Source organism: Protopterus annectens, chromosome 8.part0 (assembly GCF_019279795.1).
Source record: "Protopterus annectens isolate FY-2018-M chromosome 8.part0, PAN1.0, whole genome shotgun sequence".
NCBI lineage: Eukaryota > Metazoa > Chordata > Ceratodontiformes > Protopteridae > Protopterus > Protopterus annectens.
The window spans coordinates 171548494-171570326 of NC_056741.1; the positions used below are offsets into that span (position 1 = coordinate 171548494).

At 36.9% G+C, this 21833-nt stretch overlaps 1 protein-coding gene across 1 annotated transcript in view; it reads left to right on the top strand.

The window, feature by feature from the left end:
* LOC122808690 (alpha-2-macroglobulin-like) overlaps positions 1 to 21833 on the top strand; it is a 1814690-nt gene that overhangs the window by 1728205 nt on the left and 64652 nt on the right. Inside the window, exon 34 of the mRNA XM_044079678.1 lies at positions 14283 to 14385. Coding sequence (XP_043935613.1) covers positions 14283 to 14385 — 103 coding nt within the window. The remainder of the gene's footprint in view (positions 1 to 14282; positions 14386 to 21833) is intronic.

Here is a 21833-nt window from a genome sequence, read left to right on the forward strand (position 1 = left end):
GCTGTTCCTACTATAGGAACTGTCTGGGTATCTTTCCTCCACATTACTGTTCTTTGTGCATGTATATCCTGTTATTCTATGACTTTATTCTTTCAGTACATCATTAATTACATTTGCTTGATGAAGCAAGTCCAGTGATTAATGCTGCTTTTTTCTTGGACTACTAGATCTGGTTCATATATGAATGCTGGAATGGATATGGCTGGTGAACTGACATCCATTTCCAGCATTACCTCAGTTATGGTATGATTTCTTGTAACAGTAGTCGGAGTATTTGAAGTACTTGTACTCTGAGTGAATGGACAGAAAGAGTACTTTTCATAGATTACTGAGAATGGTAACAATAAACAGCATCATGATCTACTATATAAAAACTATTGCAAACAGGAAGGTTACGTGTGTGTGTGTGTGTGTGTGTGTGTGTGTGTGTGTGTGTGTGTGTGTGTGTGCGTGTGTTATTGCTTTAACTTTTAAAGTCATTTTATTTTTCTGTGCTAGTCAAATGTAATAACCACATGAATTACAGATAATCAGTTCTTTTGCTCAAAGCTTCCATTTTAAAACGAGTTAATTTTTATCTTACATGACTAAAATGTATCACCCAAACATTTATTATTTTGTCACATTCTTGGACATAACTGTTTTAAAACAAAAACTACTTTTAGCATTAATAGAAAAGTTATGCAATTACAGTAATGGTAGATCTAAGAGAATAGATCCATTGTTTGTAACTCATAGGAATAAAGCTGTACAGCATTAGAACTGCTCAGCAACTAACTTTCCCAGTCTGAGTAGTGCCCTTCCCTAGCTCTTAATGTACCACAGTGTTCACCTCCACAGGTGATGTAAGGTTTGTGAAGCTAAGTAATAAAGGCTTCAGAAGCCTTCTCCACTGACAAGAAGGAAGGAGTATGGGTGTGTTGCTAAAGATGGGCCTGTCATAAAGGTAAATGCATAATGTTTGCATCTGTGAACAGCAAATACATCTTCAGTAACTGAATGGAATGAGTCCCAAGCTAATACTACTAGGTGGTGTCCCTCATGGGAGTGGTCCCTTGATAATGGAAACTCCAAAGGATGATCAGGACTTGGATATCAAACCTAGCCTGTAATTCTTCACATATGTACCGAGGTTGAGTCACATGACTGCCACACAAATATCATAAACTGCTGCATTCCTGAGAAAACCTAAAGAAATAGCTAAAACTGCAGCAGTGTCTGGGCTATGGACTGTTGGTATGGGTCTGTTATATTTTAAATAACAGAATTTAATAAATCATACATTTGGCAAGTGTGATCTTTGAAACTTCATGATCAAGTTTCCTATTATTAAAGGAAACAAAGAGCTGTAATCTTTTCTGATGAATTCAGTTATAACAAAACAGAATCTTAGTTGATGATGAAAATCTATGGACTGAAACAAATACTCCCAAGAGTTTGACTATGATGGAAAGAAAACAGGTAAATGGATGTGTTAGTTAAGATTTGTCACACTAGTGGCCTTGGGGATAAGGGACTGTTTTTTTTTTTAGTGAGAGACTATCCTTATGAAAGATTAGACAAGAAAACTGTATAGACAAGAACCAGTAATTTTTCTGGCTACAGTGACTGCCACCAGGATAAGGGCTTTCTAAGAAAGAAACTTTACATATACAGAAGACGTAGGCTCAAAAGGAGCCAGCATCATTTTTTTCTTCCCATGGAGGTTCTAGATCTTACAGAAGAGGACTGAATAAGAAGTGCTGAGAATGATCTTGCATACTTTTAAAGAAGCCAAGGAATTAGAGTAAAACCTGTCTTGAAAATTAGAAATAGCTGGCAAATAGACTTTAAGAGAATAATACTAGTCCTGTGTTAAAAATATGGACAGGATAATCTAGAGCTGATAGATTAGCTAGAATACAGACGGACAATGGATATAATCCCTTTGCAGAAACCTAGATGGAAAACATGTATTTTAGTTCTTATTAGTTTTTTTTGTGTTGGGTTTTGAGAATATGAGTTTTATTCATACACCAGGTAGATGGATTGCTGACACTGCAGTGTAGTATAAGGGAGTGCTGTACTTCTGAGTGTCATCCTTAGGAGAAGATGTTAAACAGATGCCCCATTTGCTTAATTTGGATGTAAAAGATCACTGGGCACTTATCAAAAAGAGTAGGGTTCCTTTATTTTATACTATTAACAATACTTACATTATCTGCGTACTTATATAATTCATCAAAAAAAAAACACCTCAATGAAAACTCAAACTTTTATTAACAATAATTATTTATATCATTACCCCCTCCATCTTGTTACTATAACAAAAACCTTATTCTACTTAATACTTTACTTTAGTCAGGCTCAATTTTTGCACTAAACAAGACCTCTTTTATCCTAGGCTCCCAAATATTTAACACTGTTTCAAATAACATTTTACCCATCTTATTTATCATTTTCCTGTCTTATCACTATAAAACCCAAGCAAAATCATAGTCATATTTAAATCATCCACCTTCTTAATATCTCACAAAGAAAAAAGCTCAAAAACCTTTCTCCATAATTTTTTACTCTTTCAAACCTCCAAAGAACATGTTCTGTAGTTTCCAAATCTTTACAAAATAAAAATAACCTCTGTGACATTATTGTATATAACATATTACTCTTAACAGGTAACCTATTTATTCCCAGTCTACACAAAAAAATCTTGACATATATATCTTGCTAAATTTATTTTTGCTTTCTTTCTTCTTTCAAAGCTTTAATAACATCCACTAAATTTTCCCCAAGGATTCACCCCATAAAATCTCATAGCAATGTCATTATATTAAACCTTCCAGGATATCTTTAAAATTTTAACTTCAAAGCCCCACATCCTTATCCTTCTCTGATATTCTATAGTCTCACCACTTTCAAAAGTAGTTTTCCTCTTAGATCTCCTTTCCCTTAGTCACCACTCTCCATTTTTCACATCACAGATCAAAGCAATGATATCCTTATTTCTTTTTCAACTTGTGTTTTTTATAAACTGAGATGTTGCATACACAGTCTTTAATTCCCATACACAAAATCCCTTTCCTCATAAGATTTAACCACAGAACCCCAGAAAAAAAACTGCTTGCAGCAATTCCTTTTTTTTTTACATTAGGAATTATATAACCCTTAACCAAATACCCAATCATGCTCATGCCTAAAACAACTGAGTTATTCACTCAAACATTTCTTATAGAACATCCCAAAGATTTTCTATAACCTTCCTATTGCTTTAATATAGTCCATTGCGCCATCCCATTGCTCATAAATAATTTATTTTGAAAATGTACCCCTAACAAACTTACTTCATTAACAACAAAATTAACACCTTCAATTGTTTCTTCTTTACCTCATCCACATCTCTTATCCTTACCCAACTCTAACCCTGCTTCCCCAAATATTTAACCACATATCTAATCACTCTTCCTATCCATCTTTCATCCTTAGCTATTGCAATAATGTCATCTACATTTTAAACAAAATTAGGAATGCACACAATATCATCTGCAAAATATCTGCCTTCTGAGACATTTTAATACATCTTTACAGCCATAGCACTTATAAGTATACATTCATATTGTCGTAACTGACAATATCGATCGCGCATTTGGGTGAACCAAATGCACGAATTTCAAACTTCAACATATGCAGAAGTTTGGAAATCAGTAAATCGAATAGCTGATTCGCTGATTTTTTAACTGAAATGTCGAAGACATATCGTAATGCAGGGGGCAAGCCCCCCTGCACCCCCTCACTTTAATATACTAACTCCAAGATTGTACTACAGTGGGGAAAGGGATCATTTCCCGATCCCTGCTATAGTGCAATCCGCACCCACAATGTTGAATCTGCATTGAGCGGATGCCAATGTGCATTTGCCCATTGCACATTCTGACTATTTTTTTTAAGGTTTTGCTACTTTGAAAACCTCCTTTCAAACAAAGCAGATTCACACGAGTGCATAACTCACTTTTAAAGGTAAACCCATTTATAACCAAAGAAAATAGAATTCCACTCATAGGGCAGCCTTGGCTCATACCCCTTCTCATATACACTGTAGAAGTTACCATCCAATCATCAACATCCTAACCTTAGCATTATTATAAACAGACTGTAACACTTTCAAAATATTACCTTTCAACTACCTTTCGAACCATATTCTTTCAAAATATTCCATAAACTTTCAGGATCTACACAATTAAATGATTTCCAACATCCCCTACTAATAATCTTATATCTTTACACGCACTTTTAAAGGTAAACCCATTTATAACCAAAGAAAATAGAATTCCACTCATAGGGCAACCTTGGCTCATACCCCTTCTCATATACACTGTAGAAGTTACCATCCATTCATCAACATCCTAACCTTAGCATTATTATAAACAGACTGTAACACTTTCAAAATATTACCTTTCAACTACCTTTTGAACCATATTCTTTCAAAATATTCCATAAACTTTCAGGATCTACACAATTAAATGATTTCCAACGTCCCCTACTAACAATCTTATATCTTAACCCCTGCATAAAATATCATCCACCATTTATCTCACCAAAATTAACAAATCTTGACCACACATACCATTAACACCAAAAATATCCTCCATCAAGACTTCGTGCAACATATCACTGAGCTTAACCTGTAATATTTTCATAAAAATGTTATAATCCATATTATTTGATGTGATCAGTCTCAGTTCTTAATATCACTCTTTTCCGCATAAATTTAATAACCCCCTCACACACCTCATCCATAACTACACCTTCTTATAACTACTCATTATACACATTCAAAAATAACATCATCTGTCATACTTTTACATTTTTATATACCTCATAACCCATACCATCCAGACCAGACTTATAGTCCACATTAACTTTATCCAAAAACATATTCAATTCATCCAAAGCAATCTCTCTCATTAAACTTTCAATAGTTTCATCTGAAAAAAACGTAACCTCCACTTATTTACTTTCTCATATGTATTTCTTATTTTTTATTTCCTTTATAATATTTACATTATTCTTAGCCACTTTAGCTGAAAAGTGAAAATGTTTTACATTTCAAATAATACCTCTGCTTATATAATAACCTTTCATTTTTCTTGTTATTCTTCACAAAAGCTTATTTTTCATTCTTAACTTCAGAATTTTTCTAGATTACTCAAAATTTCATTATAGTAATTACTATAAATTACTTTATCTGTTTTTTCTTCAATTTTAATTATAAAAATTTTTTTATATTTTTCTTTAAATATGATCTACCGTTCGAACCATGAAGAATAAAACTCTCTCGTTAACTCATGACCAATCTATAACTGATCAACTTATCTTTCTAACAACTCTTCATCAAGAAACATTGGTGTTAATCTCTTATTTCCTTTGAATTCAACTATTACACCGTTACTTTCACCACTTTAACCCAAACAGCTTTATGATTAAAAAAAAATCTAGCACAAATCCACCTTTTACCTCATTCACTGAGTCTGATAACAAAAACAAAATCAATTTCAGTATTTAAATTACCTCTATGTCCACCCATCTAACAACTTCTTTTAACTTTCTTACATCCACCACTTCTTTTTTTTTACATCTCCTTAACCTACAATTAAAATTGTCCATCACAGCTATTTTCTTATGTAAAATCACACATGGCTTCAACACATCAAATAAATCCTGGTTTCACTCATTGTAGTAAAAGCATAAATTCCTATCAACCTGAATACATCCTTGCCTTCTCTGTCATCAACACACATTTTCTTAACAATAAGAAGTACAAAACTGTAATATTTAGCATTATTGATTTGTCTATAATCCTCAATCATTTCCCAGAAAATAAGGGACAGAACAAAAAGTATGAAGCAAAAATCATCAGAGATTATCTGCAAAATCAGGTACAGTTGAAAAGTATCGTTACTGTATACTTCTCAACTTTTTTACTCAATGACTCTCAGCATCACAAAAATAATGGGAAGAGAAACTCACGGACACTTTTTAAATGTTACTTTAATTCACTTAAACAGTTAATAGAACAGCCAGCTTTTGCAACAACTTGCAGTTTCTGAACAACATGAAGTATGAAACTTTAATGTCTAGGATTATGGACTTCTTTAAAATCCTCAGTGATTTACTGGAAAAATCAAAAATGTTATGAAAGATTGGGAAAAAAAATGAGAAAAAGCAAGGCATGTTCTGCAAAGGAAGGAATGCAAGCAGAAGGGTGTGCATTAACACACACACACACACACACACACACACACACACACACACACACACACACACACACACACACTCACACGCTCACACACTTGTTCACATACAGGTACACACTCACATCTCTTCACACAAATACACACAAAAATTCACACTGAAGTCAAGATTTCCCCATCATCTGAAAAAAAGGCTACATACTCTTTCTCACACCAACCATGATCAACATTTATTTTTTAAGCAATAAGAATTATAAAACTAATGACTAGCATTACTGATTCTAACTGATAATCCTCAGAGACATACCAGAAAATCAAAAATTTATGAGGGACGGGACAAATATGAGGCAAATCATGGATATTATACAAAATTATGCCTTCTCCATGAAGACTTTTTTTAAACTTTTCAGTTTGCAACTGAATCTGTCTCTCCACCTTGAACCTGGCTTAACATTCTTCAGGGACCCATCTTTCTCTCACACATACAAATATGCAACTTTGGTCAACTTACAGAGGCAAAATTATAACAAATGAACCTAATCCAGTAGTGATCAGAACAACTGATCTATCCCAGTCATGCATCCGTGTAGTGATAAAAGTTTCCCTAGCTGTGTGCTGACAACTGACTTGGCTTCAACTATCCTTGATTTGCATCCTTCAATACCTCTCCATATTTGGTATATCACACATATTTCCTTCCATCTCCTCTTTCATTGGCTATTGTATGTAAGCACAAAATTATTATTTTGTGAAGTCAGTCCCCTTTAGCTATTTAAATTTATTGGCCCACCCACTGTAATCCATAAAGACAGAAAATTAAGTACCCACCCCCATCCGATCTATCCTTCTGTTTTAAAATTAGTGGCTCTTATGTTAGATTGCTAAAGCTTGAGTTACACCCTCGTTCATATCTAACTGTTTAGTGCACACTTTAACTCTTAGGATACACCATTATATTGGGCGACTTCAACTACCCAAACATAGACTGGGAGCATTACTCTAGCTCCAACACCCTAGCCCAAAGGTTCCTAGAATTTATAAACTCAATGCTATGGAACAACTTGTTACCACTCCCACAAGAGGGTAAAATATACTGGACCTGATCATCACCAACATGGGGACTCTATGCTCCAGACCAAAAGTGTATCCCTCACTGGTAAGATCAGACCATAAGCTAATCTCACTGGATATTCACATCCCGACCCCACCCCCTGCCCAGAAAACCACAGTGAAAAACTTCTTTAAAGCAAATTTCACACTCCTCAAAACCGAGGTGGAATCCTTCAAAGCCCCCGGGCCTGTGGAAAATACGGCCCAGACCGCAGAATCCTTTATAAATGCATTCTATAAACACCTTCAGGAATGCATGGATCATGCAATCCCAAATAAAACCAAGACCCAGTCCTCCAAAGGCAGACGTCCTGTCTGGTGGACCCCAGCCATAAACAAACTATACAATAAAAGGAGGAAGCTACTACATGATAGAGCAAAATCCCAAAAAGGGAAGGCATCTCTGATCAGTATTAGCAAAAAACTACGGGCACTCATAAAATCGTCTAAGGCCAGCTTCGAGAGAAAAACTGCACAGGACACTAAGGATAATCACAAGGCTTTCTTTAGTTATGTTAGGAACCTGGGTGGGAATTCCCAGATATGCTCAGAATTAGTCCAAAATGACAAAAAATACACCGAACCCACAGACATTGCCAACATCCTAGCTGACAGGTTCAGTGCAAACTCCCCACCAAAAGGGCAAATATCTATCCCAGCAGAGTGCTGCCCCCCTGACATCTCAGATGCTCAGGTAAGAGCCGCCCTCTCCAAAGCAAAAAACACAGCATCAATGGGACCAGATGGTGTCCCGGGCTGGGTCCTACATGAACTCCAAGAAGAGCTAAACCCAAACATAAAACTACTGTTCAATATCAGCCTTACTACAGGATATGTACCCAAAGAGTGGCATACAGCAACAGTGGTCCCTCTCCACAAAGGTGGTCCTCAACGGATCCTGGAAACTATCACCCCATAAGCCTGACTAGCTTGGTCTGCAAAGCTATGGAAAGGATCATCATGGACCTCATAAATAAAGATATTGGGGACCTACAGACACTGGATCCTACCCAGTTCGGCTTTGTTAAGGGCAGATCCTGCCTCTTAAACCTGGTTGATTTCTTTGAAACAGTCACCAAGGCCATTGACAAGGGGAAGGTGGTCCACACAGCCTACCTGGACCTCGCAAAAGCCTTCGATACAATACCCCACTCGGGCATTATAGATAAGCTCACCAGCTTAAATATAAACTCCTATGTCACTAGATGGGTTGCAAACTGGCTCAAGGACAGAACCCACATGGTTAGAATAGCTGGAGCCATGTCAGACTCCAAACCAGTTACAAGTGGCATCCCACAAGGCTCAGTCCTGGGACCTCTCTTGTTCGGTATATATTTCTCGGAGGTACAGGCCAACACGGAAGGACTGTGGCTGACCAAGTTCGCAGATGACTGCAAACTGGGCGCCATAATCAACTCTCCAGCCGACGCAAGCATCCTCCAAAAGGGCCTCATAGAAACAGACAACTGGTGCCAGAGCTATGGCCTCAAGCTAAACGCCAAAAAGTGTATAGTCATCCCCTTTGGCAAAAACAAAGTGCCCACAAATTACCACATAGGTGGTAATCCATTAAGTACAGAAGAAGTAATTAGGGACCTGGGGACCCAAGTTGATAGCAATCTCTCATTTGACAACCATGTGGCCAAAGTGGTTAGAAGAACATTTTATATAGACCACCTAATCATGAAGGGATTCACATCTAGATCAGGGGAGGTCATCGTGCCTCTTTACTCATCTCTCATCAGGCCATAATTGAGTACAATGCCCTTTTTGGGATGTACCTTACCAGACACCTGCAGCAACTGGAAAGACCCCAAAAGTACCTCACCAAAAGGATCAAAGGGCTCAAACAGATGCCATATGCTGCCCGGTTAAAGAAACTCCAGCTCTACTCAGTGGCATACCGCCTGCTCAGAGGCGATCTGTGCCTGACGTATAAAGCCATGTCCAACCTGGAATTAATGGACATGCTGCACCTCAGAAAATCCAAATCCCATCGAGCTACGCGCTCGAGAGACTTGAATCTCAGCACTGAAATAAATAGGACATGCTGGAGGGACAGATTCATAACCCAGAGGCTCCCTTCACTCTGGAATAAAATCCCAGTCCAGGTTAGGCAGAGTCCCTCATTGACTCTCTTCATGAGGAATCTTGATGAGTGGATGGGAGATCATAGATTCACTCCGGGTATCACTTCTGTGTCACTGTTAGATAGAGGCACAGTATACTAACCTCGAAAAAGTGCATAGCAAAATTAATTTAAAATGGGTGGCAAAAGCCAAACACACTCTGGCTAGGCTTATAAATGCCCTAGGGCAGATAGCCTAATATGAACCTATGAACCTATGAACCTATGAACTTCACTACTATTGGAGAGCCCACATTGTGCCTCTCAGTTGTCCTCTTGGGATTAGTGCTTCTGTTTTCCCCTCGTAAGAGAAGGAGCACAGGAACATTATTTCCTAGAGACTGCTGATTACCGGAAAGCATAATAACTGCTTTGTAGGTGCTAGCTTGGAATTTCTGCTTCTGCTTTGCTCCTGGCGAGAAAAGAAGCAATGGGGATTGCTTCCAGACTGTCTTTCACTGGGCAGTGAGTGTCTGTGTGGCACTTTCTTGACTGGTCTGGTTGCTCTTCAAGGCATTTAGAAGGAAAAGGTTACAACAAGCTTACTGACCCCTGCATCATCTGGGACAAGACTGTAGATCACCAAAGAGCCTATGACCTGCTTTTTATCTTGGGAATGGTGCTACTATTTTACTTCTGGTGTGTGAAGAAGCAAAGGGACTTTGAATCCCAGCAGCAAAAAAAAAAAAACAGTGGTGAGACCAGTATGAGCAGTAACCAAGTAGCAAACAATTCAGTGAACACCTCCCACTATTCATCTTTCTTGACAAAGCTAATTCTTTTTTTTTTTATCTTTTCAGTAAGTTTTGCTTCATTAGCGATTGTCAAAGCTAACTTCAGGATGTTTCCCTTAATACTTCATCCATAAATCATCAGGGTCTCCTTTAGTAGTTTCTCCTCAAGCATTGGGCAATGCCCTGTGTAGACGCAGACTCCAAACCAGACTTGGCTGGGCTGTAGTCAGGGCTTTATCCCCCTCTGTCATCGGAGTGGCTGAAACTTAGGCTGAGCAACTGCTTACAAGCAGCTTTTTGAAGCCTCATGGTTTATAGTGAAAAACTGTTTTGCTGCTGTTGTAGCTACTAATGTAGCAACTGACAGTCCATTCAATAATAAAAATAGTATTTGGAATCAGCTGTTCAGCTTTTGAATGATGACTTATTTACAAGGAAAACTTAATCTGGTGAGTAACAATAAAAGAAGCACAGCCACTAAGCACTGATAGGCGGGTACATATTACGTTATCGAACTTTTAAAAGTTCGATCGTCATATGGTCGACACCATATGATCAAAGTTTTAAAAGTTGGAAAGTTTCAGTGGAGATCTCTTTACAGTGTGGAATGGGAAAATGTACCTTTCCTGCACCCTAGTGCGATCTCGGAGTTAGTATATTTAAAGAGTGGGGGGGGTGCAGCCCCACATGTGGGGGGGTGCAGGGGGCTTGCCTCCCTGCTTAAAACGGTCAGGTATTTTTTTGCTGTTGTTTATTTATTTTTTTAACTTTTTGAACTTTTAAAAAGTTCGATCATATGGCTTCAACTATATGACGTTTGAACTTTTAAAGATTTGATAACATAATATACACCCCTGCTAGGCTATTTCCAAAGTTCACTTCACCAAAGCACAGCCCCTCATGCACTGCTGGGCTTTCAGTTTAATAATTTCAGTATGCCATAATTCACAGGCTTTTCTTCAAAGCTAAGCACCAAACAGAACAGTACTAACAAAATATCATTCTCTCCCTTCAAGACCCCCTTTACCCCTACAAGCAGGGATAACATCATCAATTCCTCTTAACACAAGAGTTCTTGCTTCATTCCGGTTTTCAGGAACACCTCCCAAACTGCCTTCATCTCACCTATGTAGCCTTCTGTAGAATCCATTTGGTACCCTCTGTCAATCCAGTGATCTGATCTCCTCCACTGGCAGTATCCATGCTATATCTTCAGACGGATCCTGCTCCATTTTCTTTAGCATGGATAGCCTTCCTCTGGCTTGACTGCCTGCTCTGTATCTATCTCCCACAACACACACTTTAATGAATTCAATACAAATAGAGTGTTTCCCAGGTACCACAAATGCTATGCCAGTATATTCATATATTATACAGATATATATATATATATATATATATATATATATATATATATATATATATATATATATATATATATGGGATCCATACTTTTCATCGAACACCAAATGTGAAACGGCGGAGCACACTTTCATGAAAGTAGTTTTCACCGAAAAAGCACTTATGTGAAACTTTACTAAAAAAAAAGAAAAAGTGGGGGAATGGCTGTTGCTGGGATCGTAGTACAGTGGGGATAAGAGAATATTCCCTTTTCCCCACTGCAGGGGGGGGCTTGCCCCCCTGCGTTAATGTGAGTAATATTTTTTTTTTTTACTTTTGTTATAATTTTTTTTTTTTTGCACAGTTTAGCGAAAGTGCTTTTTCAGTGAAAAGCTCTTTCGTTAAAGTGTGTTCAGTTGTTTTCGTTTCAGTTAGGTCGGATTTCGTGCAATAGTACAAGATCCATATATATATATATATATATATATATATATACATATATAGGTTCATAGGTTCATAGGTAGGTACTAGGCTATTGGCCCTAGGGCCCATATAAGCCTAGACAAAAGGTACCCTGGCTTTTGCCACCCAAGAAAATTATTTTCCTGTGCCACTGTCGAGCAGAGCTACAGAAGTGACCCCCGGGGTGAATTTCTTATCTCCCATCCAATCATCAAGATTTTTCTTGAAGAGTGCTAATGAGGAGCTTTGTTTGATATAGATAGGTAGTTTGTTCCAGAGTATGGAAAGTCTCTGGGAAAGGAATCTATCCCTCCAGCACGTTCTGTTTATTGTGGTGACAAGGTTTAGGTCCCTAGAGCGTGTAGCTCGTAGGGATTGGGATTTCTTTAAGTGGAGCATGTCTAAATGCTCTGGGCTTGATATAGCTTTGTGTTTTAGGCAGAGATCACCTCTGAGTAGGCGATATGCGACGGAGTAAAGCTGCAGTTTTGTGAGACGGTCTGCGTAGGGCATCTGTTTGAGGCCGGTAATCCTCTTTGTGAGGTATTTCTGCAGCCTTTCCAGTTGTTGTAGATGTCTTGTGAGGTACATACCAAAAGGGGCATTGTACTCTATAATGGGTCTAATGAGTGACGAGTAGAGGGGAACAATGACCTCTTTTTTCCTGGATGAGAAACCTTATGTGATGAGGTGTGCCATGTAGAAGGATTTCCTGACTACTGTGGTGATGTGATTATCAAAGGAGAGACTACTGTCCACCTGTGTCCCAAGGTCTCTTATCATACTTTTGGTGTTAAGTAGACTACCGCTTATGTGGTAGTTCATGGGTACAGAGTTTTTACCAAAAGGGATGACAATGTACTTTTTGGTATTGAGCTTGAGGCCATGGCTTTGACACCAGGCATCTGTCTCAGTGAGGCCCTTTTGTAGGATGTCCATATCTTTTGGAGTTTTGATTTTATATATATATATATATATATATATATATATATATATATATATATATACATATATATACATATATATATATATATATATATATATATATATATATATGGGTGACAATTAGAAGGTCGAAGTAGGTTCGGTCAAACCCATTTCAGTCAAAGTCTGGAGAGTGAACGGCGACAATGTCAAACCCATCATTGTCGAAGTATGACTCTCACCCCCATCTTGACTCATGTTAAAGCCTGTTCCAAGGCTTACGGCGAGTTATATTTTGGTTTCACGGAAGTGGGTTGATGATCCCATCATTCGATGGGGTCAGGTTCGACCTTTTGATGGTGAACCTATATATATATATATATATATATATATATATATATATATATATATGTGTGTGTATAAAAATATAGATAGAGGAATAAATAGATATAGTACACACACACACACACACACACACACACACACACACACACACACACACACACACACACACATATGTGTGTGTGTGTGTGTGTGTGTGTGTGTGTGTGTGTGTGTGTGTGTGTGTGTGTGTGTGATGTAAAGCATTAAGGCAGGTTGGAGGCCAAAAGAAAGAAGGAGCTTCCTGATAGGAAAACTATTACCAAAAAGTGTAAAAAAAATTTAAAATGGATATGAATAACAAATAAGAGATCACAAAAGGATAACACTCACAATATTTGGTATATAAATCTGTGCTAAATTGTAGATGTGGTTACCTGTAGCATGGCAACAAAGATCTGAGGAAGAAGTTGAAGTGTGTTATGGGATATGGGGAGGGTACCAAGCAGTCTGGGAAAGTTTGGTTTGCTGAGCCGCCATCCTACAGCCTTCATGATCTGAGTCACCAGTGAAGGACCTCATCTTTTCCAATCTCACACACAAAAGCATATCATGTATTAATTATAAAATACTGCCGCTTCTGCTATACTTCTAAAGATTTTATATTTTGCCTGACACTGCATCAGGCAACAGGGTATGCAACAAAAGTGGATACTTTATGTCATTTCTGAGCTGAATCATGACACAAGAAAAAGTTAATATTTCTGCCACTGCAGGGATGATGTTATTGTACAGCAGCCCACAGTCTTGAATTACATTAAAGATATTAATGTCTTACTCCCAACAACAGTATTTGTATTTTGTCCATTATATAAACACTGTGCTTACTCTCAACAACAGTATTTGTGTTTTATGTCCATTATATAAACACTGTGATATTGTTATATAATACCATCACTGTCTCATGTTTATTATTCATATAGAAGTCTTGAATTTTCATGTCATTGTTTAGTAACTGTTTTTGCTCCCTTGTAGCTGAGTCATAACACCGTAATACTTGACTTCAATGTGAAACAAGATTTTCCTGTAAAGAACACAAAACCAGCTGTTGTCAAAATCTATGATTACTACGAAACAGGTCAGTAGGAACATTGATTACAAAATTTGTGCATGAAGGAAACCCTTGTACTCTTTGCAATTAAATAATATGCATTTTCTACCTATGCCATACCAAATCTACATGAAATGTTCCCATTTTTGCTGCTGCTAATTTAAAGGTGGCAGTGGTATCTGTCATATCACCATGTAGTCAGCAGGTCAATCTAAATGAAAAATATTTACTGACGCACAGATTTTAGAATTTGATATGATAACTCCACTTCTAGAGGGAGGGAATTCCAGCACTGATTCATTGAAAGTCTCACTTATTCACTGTCTTATGAGTGTGAACTCAGTTCCACCAAAGAATAATTGCTTCATGGACTTCTGTTTCCAGTGCTATCATGTACATGTGTTTCTCCAAGTGGGTATGGTGATCAACGATTAAACTAGCTTTAAAAGTAAAACAGTATTCATTTTAGAGTGCATCTAAGCCATAGAAGAATTACACTACTTAACATAGTATGTTTACTACAGTTTAGAGACATTATATGATTATAAAACTATTTGTGAGTTTGGGGGTGTACCCAGTGGTTTCTGGAATGATCTGGTGTATTTTGTATGCCTATGTAGCATTTTCTATGTAACTTTGGGCTACTTTTCCTTAATTGGTAATCTTCTTGCAACACCTTTTTTCTGTGGAGGACTGGGGGAAAAGAAGATCAGAATAAAGACCAGAAATAATTTGGAAAACCTTGAGGGTTGTGGAAACTCCAATATCCTGCAAGACATTGCAACCACCAGTGAAGTGGCCTGTCCTAGGGAACTGCTAGATTCCCAAACTCTTCAGCGGGGTTCCCCTTCAGAGCTGGTAGACATGGTCAATACAACTGAGCAGTTAACTACATCCATGGAAGCATTTCAACAAAATGTACATTGCAGTTTAAATCAATCTAGTGGGTAGTTTCCGAATTAACCAACAGAACTGTAAGCTTAGAATTTTCTGCATATGCCACATCTCCTCACTTGCAGAAGTCTAAAATACAAATACAGTTTTTGCTTGGATTTACTTCATGAGTACTTCAGCAATTGTGAAAACAGAAAGAAAATGAACAATCAATACAGATTTGGCTTGCAGGAAGGCAATAAGCATCATTACTTGGTCTCAATCATGCATGTCTTGCTGCCAACCATGATAAATGCAGCACTCTCCAAGAAGCTTCACATTGAACAAGTGCATAGATCTTGGATCTCCCACGCCATCTGGCTCCTGGTTTTGTCTATGAAAGTTATATTTCACTGTTGCAAAAAATAGGTGGTCCTGCATGTGGCATGGTCCTCTCCATCACTATCTGGACAGACAGATCAGATTGGACAATGATTTTTCAAAAGGAGTGTTGGAGGAAAGGAAATAATGATGGCTTGTCCAGGAATTGTTGAATTAAAAAAACAACAAGGCAACTATACTACATACTCCATACCTTAAAATTATTATACCAGAAGGGGAAACATGTTTGAGTACCCAGGTCAGGTCTTGAACTATCAGCAGAAAAGGGAACCACTTATGGACAAGGACAGACAAGAATGGGAAACTCAAAAGAAAGAGAAAAGGTCAAGTGCATCCTATGAGAGCATCCTTGCCTGACCTGAGATTATGAAGGATTAACCACAAAGATGTACCAGATTCTGTTTCTCTTCAGGGGACCCAGCCTGCCTGTCTTCATTAGTGGAGGAGACATTGTGTTGCTTATTTAATGCTCTTAAGTAACAGGTTAATGCTCTTAAATAACAGGTGTATGACCCTCTGCTAGTCTGGTAGTGTGAGGTACCACTCAGTTTTGGCCTTACGGGAGGGAGGGGTTGAAGGGATGTTTTCTTCTCTTGGAGGTGAGTGCTAAGTGCCATGTATACTACTAATAGTTCTCTTATTATATTAAATTTATTTTAATGGCTAATATTCACCTTTCTTAGGTAAGTAGTACTATATTAGCTGACCTTTGGCATTTACCCTAAGGGTCAGTTCTTTTTTGTTATATGGCCAAAATTGTTATGGATAGGATCAGAAAGCATGGTGACTGTCCTTTCTTTTTTAAAAAAAAGAAACATCTTTATTGAATTATCACTTATGACATAGGCAATTATACATTTATATAAATGAAGTCTAACCATATTGACCCATTTTCAGTTGCAAATATTATATACCACTTATAATCTTCTACATAGTCATTGTCAGTCATACATTACAGAGCTCATTCAATTTATGTCTTCCCTTAAACCTTATTCCTCCTCCAAAACATTGTTATTGTATTGTACCTACAATTCCCAATTTTCCTATGTAATTCACTCCTACCCTTTTCTAAAGATCCTACTTCCACCTTTTTTATCTCTGTTACTATATTCACTGCTTCTTGTATGGTTGGTTTGGACTCTGATTTCCATTTTCTAGTAATTGCTTTTTGGAAACCACCAGAATTAAAGTCAGCAAGGCCTTACTATGTCTAGACAATTCCAGTTCTCTATCACAGCTCAAAAAATCACTTCCATAGTTACAGCCATTTTATCCCCCAAAATTTCTGACATAGTACTCTGAAGGGAATGTTTTAAATCTGCCAGCTCATTGCACTCCCCAAAACATGTTCCTAGTTACCTCTTTCTTCCTGATTACACCTCTAACGTTTGCAATCTACTTGTGGAAAACTTCTTTGGAGTCTGCTTGGGCTATAAAAATACCTATGCAAACACTAGCAAGCAATTTTCTAGATGCTGAATATTTGGGAGCCATACATATTGTGACCCACACAGAAACACATACCTGGGAAAGGCTGGCACAGATTTACTAGCTATGCCCCTATGCCTAGACTATAAGGAAGGAATACTGAGTGAAATTAATACTAATACAAATGGTAGTGTTTGACCAATGCAGTAAGGCTTTCAGAAATGGCCACAGTGTCACAAATAAATATAAGTACTCTCAAAGGTCAAAGTATTCTCTAAAAAAGCCACAATGAAAACTTTAAATATATTTAATAATAAGTAATAAAAGAACATGTAAATACTAAATGTCTGTTTACAATAAACACCAGAGTTTTAGTCACAGGAAATATTAAAATAACATAGATGAATAGAGTGACACAGATAAAGGAAATCAGTACTTAACTAATTTCAGTATATTTTCTTGACTGATCTAAAGAATTACTATTCCCTGGTTACTTACTAAAGCAAGGCAAGATGAAGTTGGAAAGAGATCCTTCTTTGTCAAGTTTCAAAAACAGAGTGCTCTGAGACTCTTTTCTCATCTAGTATTAAAACATCATGTTTGCCCTAGATTACAGAATGACATCACACACATCTGGTCATCTGACTTCTGGTTCCCATACAACCCCCTTTACTAGCAATTGAACCAGAATCTAGCACATATGTGTCAATAATACACACACATAGAGCTTTGCTAAGATCTTTTGCAGCTTCTGGATGTCCTACAACAATTTCAAACTTCCACTCATCCAGAGCAACAATTAGGTCACCCCCAAGGACCATACAGTAGGCTTCCTAGTACAGACTTTTATTCTCTGGCTACAATCAGAACTGTAAGATACAATGTTTATGGCCTACCAGGTAATTTAATTTCAGATTATTTTACAAAGTTAGCTGGACTGAGATTAACCTCTTCTCTTCCAATATCCCCTGTTACAATGTATTAATTTCCACAGTTGCAATACAGTCTGACATACAGGTGTATTTCTTTTCCTGTGTAGCAGGATCCACTGTTGGTACATTTTAACACAAGTAGCTTTACAAATACATTTTTCAATATAAGCATCTGTAAAAATCAGTTTGATATACAAATTACATATAATTCTTTTGAAAAACTCCAGCTAGCTATGCTGGCATATGTTACACATCCACTGCTGTGCTTCTTCTGGCATAGCTGGCAATACCTGACGTTGTCACACATATATCCTCCAATTGTTTCTTTGTGAATTGCTTATCCAGTCTGTCTTTCTAATCCTCTCTAACCTCCTTTGATTGATTCCTATACTTATCACACAATATTTTATATATCCTACTAATTATCCCTTTTTAACAGCATCTTCTATTCTAGATTCTACTAAAAACTCTACCACTGCAGGTCTTTCACTCAGGATCCTCATATTCTTTTTTTCTTTGCGTATACTCTGACATCAGTCCCTGACTGGAAAGTCAGTATACTCTGCAGTCCAAATGAATTATTGCCCTCTTCCAATTCTATTACCTTTCCCTCTCTAATTATTTGCTCCCAATATCTTGATTCCTTGGCCAATTTTCTTCAGTAAATTCCAGCCCTCACTTGATTATTCTCTGTACCTCTAATTGTAGTCATCCCTCTCGGCAGAATCTCCTTTCTCCATTCCCGTGTTGGCTTAGTTCTTAGAATAATTTCTGCTACTTCACGAATGTAAAATTCTGAATGGTTATTATTATTCTCCTTAAGGATCTCCATACAATTTCCAGTCTGTCCTTATATCTTGAGCTTCTCCCCTGTTTCATCATCATCCCTTTACATTTTGAATTACATATTTTTGCTTGTGCTATGTGTAATGCTGAAATATCCCTTCAAATCAGGTAAACTCAAACCACCTTGTTCTATTGGAAGGATCAACTTATCCAACTTGACACTTGCCCAATTCCCCTTGGATAAAATAATTCATCTCATTATTAATTGCTATCCACAACCTCTCTTTTAATTGATAAAAATATGCCAAATATGTGTATCAAAATAAAGGAATTAAAAACATTGTTACTGCTTATATCTTGCTATCCATATCCATGAAATAGAGCTTCCAATTTCTAAGTTTTATATTATCTTTTGTTTATTCTCTTCCCACAATATCCTTAGCTGCCATAACAGAAACCCTTTTTATTCCATACTCCTAGGTACTATATTTTATTCTATCCCCATAAACATGGGTAATGCTGACCAATTTGTGTGTGGGTACATAGTTTACAGCTATTACCTTTGTTTTATCTTCATTAATTTTGTATCCTAAAAGACTTGAATCTGTCACAGAATGTTCTACAGTACTCAAATGTCCTTTCCTGGTTTTATCAGCAATAAAATAATATCATCGCAAATAAAGCCAACTTTTCTTGATTACCATGTCAATTAAATCCTTGAATTTCTGAGTCCATTAATTTCTTTATCAATAGTCCTAAATCTAATGCAGATAACAAAGGGGAAGGAGAACATCCCTGCCTGGCTCCTCTGTTCAAACAGAACTTATCAGAGACGAACCCTCTGACACTTTAATTTTCACCTCTGATCCCTCATATATCCTCCTAATTATCCTTATTATTGTATCAGGGAATGCAAATGCTTCCATTGGTCTACTCATAAAATTCCAGCTGTCTATGTTAAATATTTTCTATGCATCAAGACTCAGCAACAACACTTATATTTTCTTACATTCTGTTTCCCTCTGGATCATCATTGTTCTATTAATTTTGTCAAATGTTTGCCTTCCCTCCATAAAACCACACTGATCCATATCTATCAATTTTGTCAACACCTTTGCCATTCTTTTAGCTATTATAGACATAAATACTTTATAATTAAAGTTTAGAATCAAAATGGCCCTACATAAAGCTGAATCTGATGGGTCTTTACCATCTTTCGGTATTACAGCCACTATGGTTTTCTTCCAGGATGTTAGTGCTTCTCTTCCCTTTAAAATACTGCTAAACAAAACCTTCCAGATACCTATCACTATCTTCCCTCCTGGCTTCCAGGCTTCCTCAGGAATACTACCTGTTTGTGGAAACTTTCCTATAAATTGATTATACATCACCATTTCTTTCTCATCTCCTCCTATCCTAACTGTTAGTAATTGAGCCTCATCTACCTCTCACCTTGGCAAATGTAATTCTTCCATTCCCATTTGTGCATTTTCTTGACTTTCACATTTCTCTGCTTTATACAGATTTTCATAAAATTTCAGAAACATTTGTAAGACCTCTACAGGATTTCTGGTTGTTTTCTTTGTTATAGGCTCCATAAGCTTGGCAATAATCCTTTCTACTTTCTGTTTGAGTTGTTGTGCTAAAAACTTTTGTGCTCTGGAGTCATTATCAAAAAACAGTTGCTTAACAGCAGTCTTTCTAAACTCATGCATATTATTGAGGTCAGCCTAATGGTGAAGGTATTACCTTACAGACACAAGGTGCAGCATTTAATTTTTCATATGGGGTAACTGACTAGGCTTAAAATAGCCACAAGGGTGATTAGCCTAGTAATAATCTATGAGCACTCTTCAATTGCATCTCTTCTTGCTCTGTGAGATTCCCCTTATTCTACAATACTTTAACCTTTGCAAGTCCCTCTAAATAATCATTGCTGCTTCTTAAACATACCTTTTTTTCTTTTATTTCTACCCTATTTTTAAACTCCATTTTTCATTTTACCCAACTCTCTAGCTTTATTTTCTAAAGAAATTTCCAGTACCCATTTCTTAAATTCCTCTTTGTTTAACAGATAAGTGGGGGAGTGCCAGTGCATCATTTTTATTTCATTACCCTGCATTTTTATTTTAGTTATTATTGACATGTGAGCTTAAATAGTTGTTGGGTGTATATCAAAACTTTCAGTTAAATGCACATGTTCCTGTGAAATGTAATTTCTGTCTAGCCTAGCCCAATTTTGAACTTTGAGGAATAATATGTAAATTCTGTCAAGCTCCTACTACTGAATTCACATCTTTCATATCAAATATTTTCATAAATTTCTTCTAAAATCAAACCTATTTTGTTATATTTCCCTTGTATGCCCCCAAGATACACCTTCATTGTTGCAAATCAAATTTCAGTCCCCACCTATAAGTAAAATTCCCCACTGAAAGCTGATTACTTCTCCCAGAGTTTTCATAAGCTCCACTGTAGCAATATTATGTGGAATATTAATACATGCCAGCATAATCCTCCTTATCAGCAGCCCCTTACTACTACAAATCTACCATTATTATCTTTTTTATCCTCTTCTATCACTATTGGAGCTCCTCTAACAATTAATATAAGTACTCTCCTTTTCCTTTGTCCCAGATATTCCGCTAAATAACCATCCTAAAATCATTTTTTTAACAAATTTACATGCTCATTTCTTTCCAAATGTGCCTCCTGTAGCATAACTATTTGCACTCTGCATTTTTAATATAGTTCACTACATTTTCTTTTTTGTATATGCCTGTGAAACCATTCACATTCAAAGATAATATGGAAAATATTGCCATTATGATAAGAAGTTATTATGGGAGGTTGACATAATGGTTAAGGTGTTTACCTTGCGGACACAAGGTACAGGGTGTAATTCTCACATGGGATAATTAGCTAGGCTTAAAAGGACCACAAGGGTAGTTAGCCTAGTACTAAACTATGAACTTATTACATATAACAGCTTTTTTAAATGTCTAGTTTCAACTTCAGCGTTACAAGCATACACAAATGTCTGGTAGGTTGATC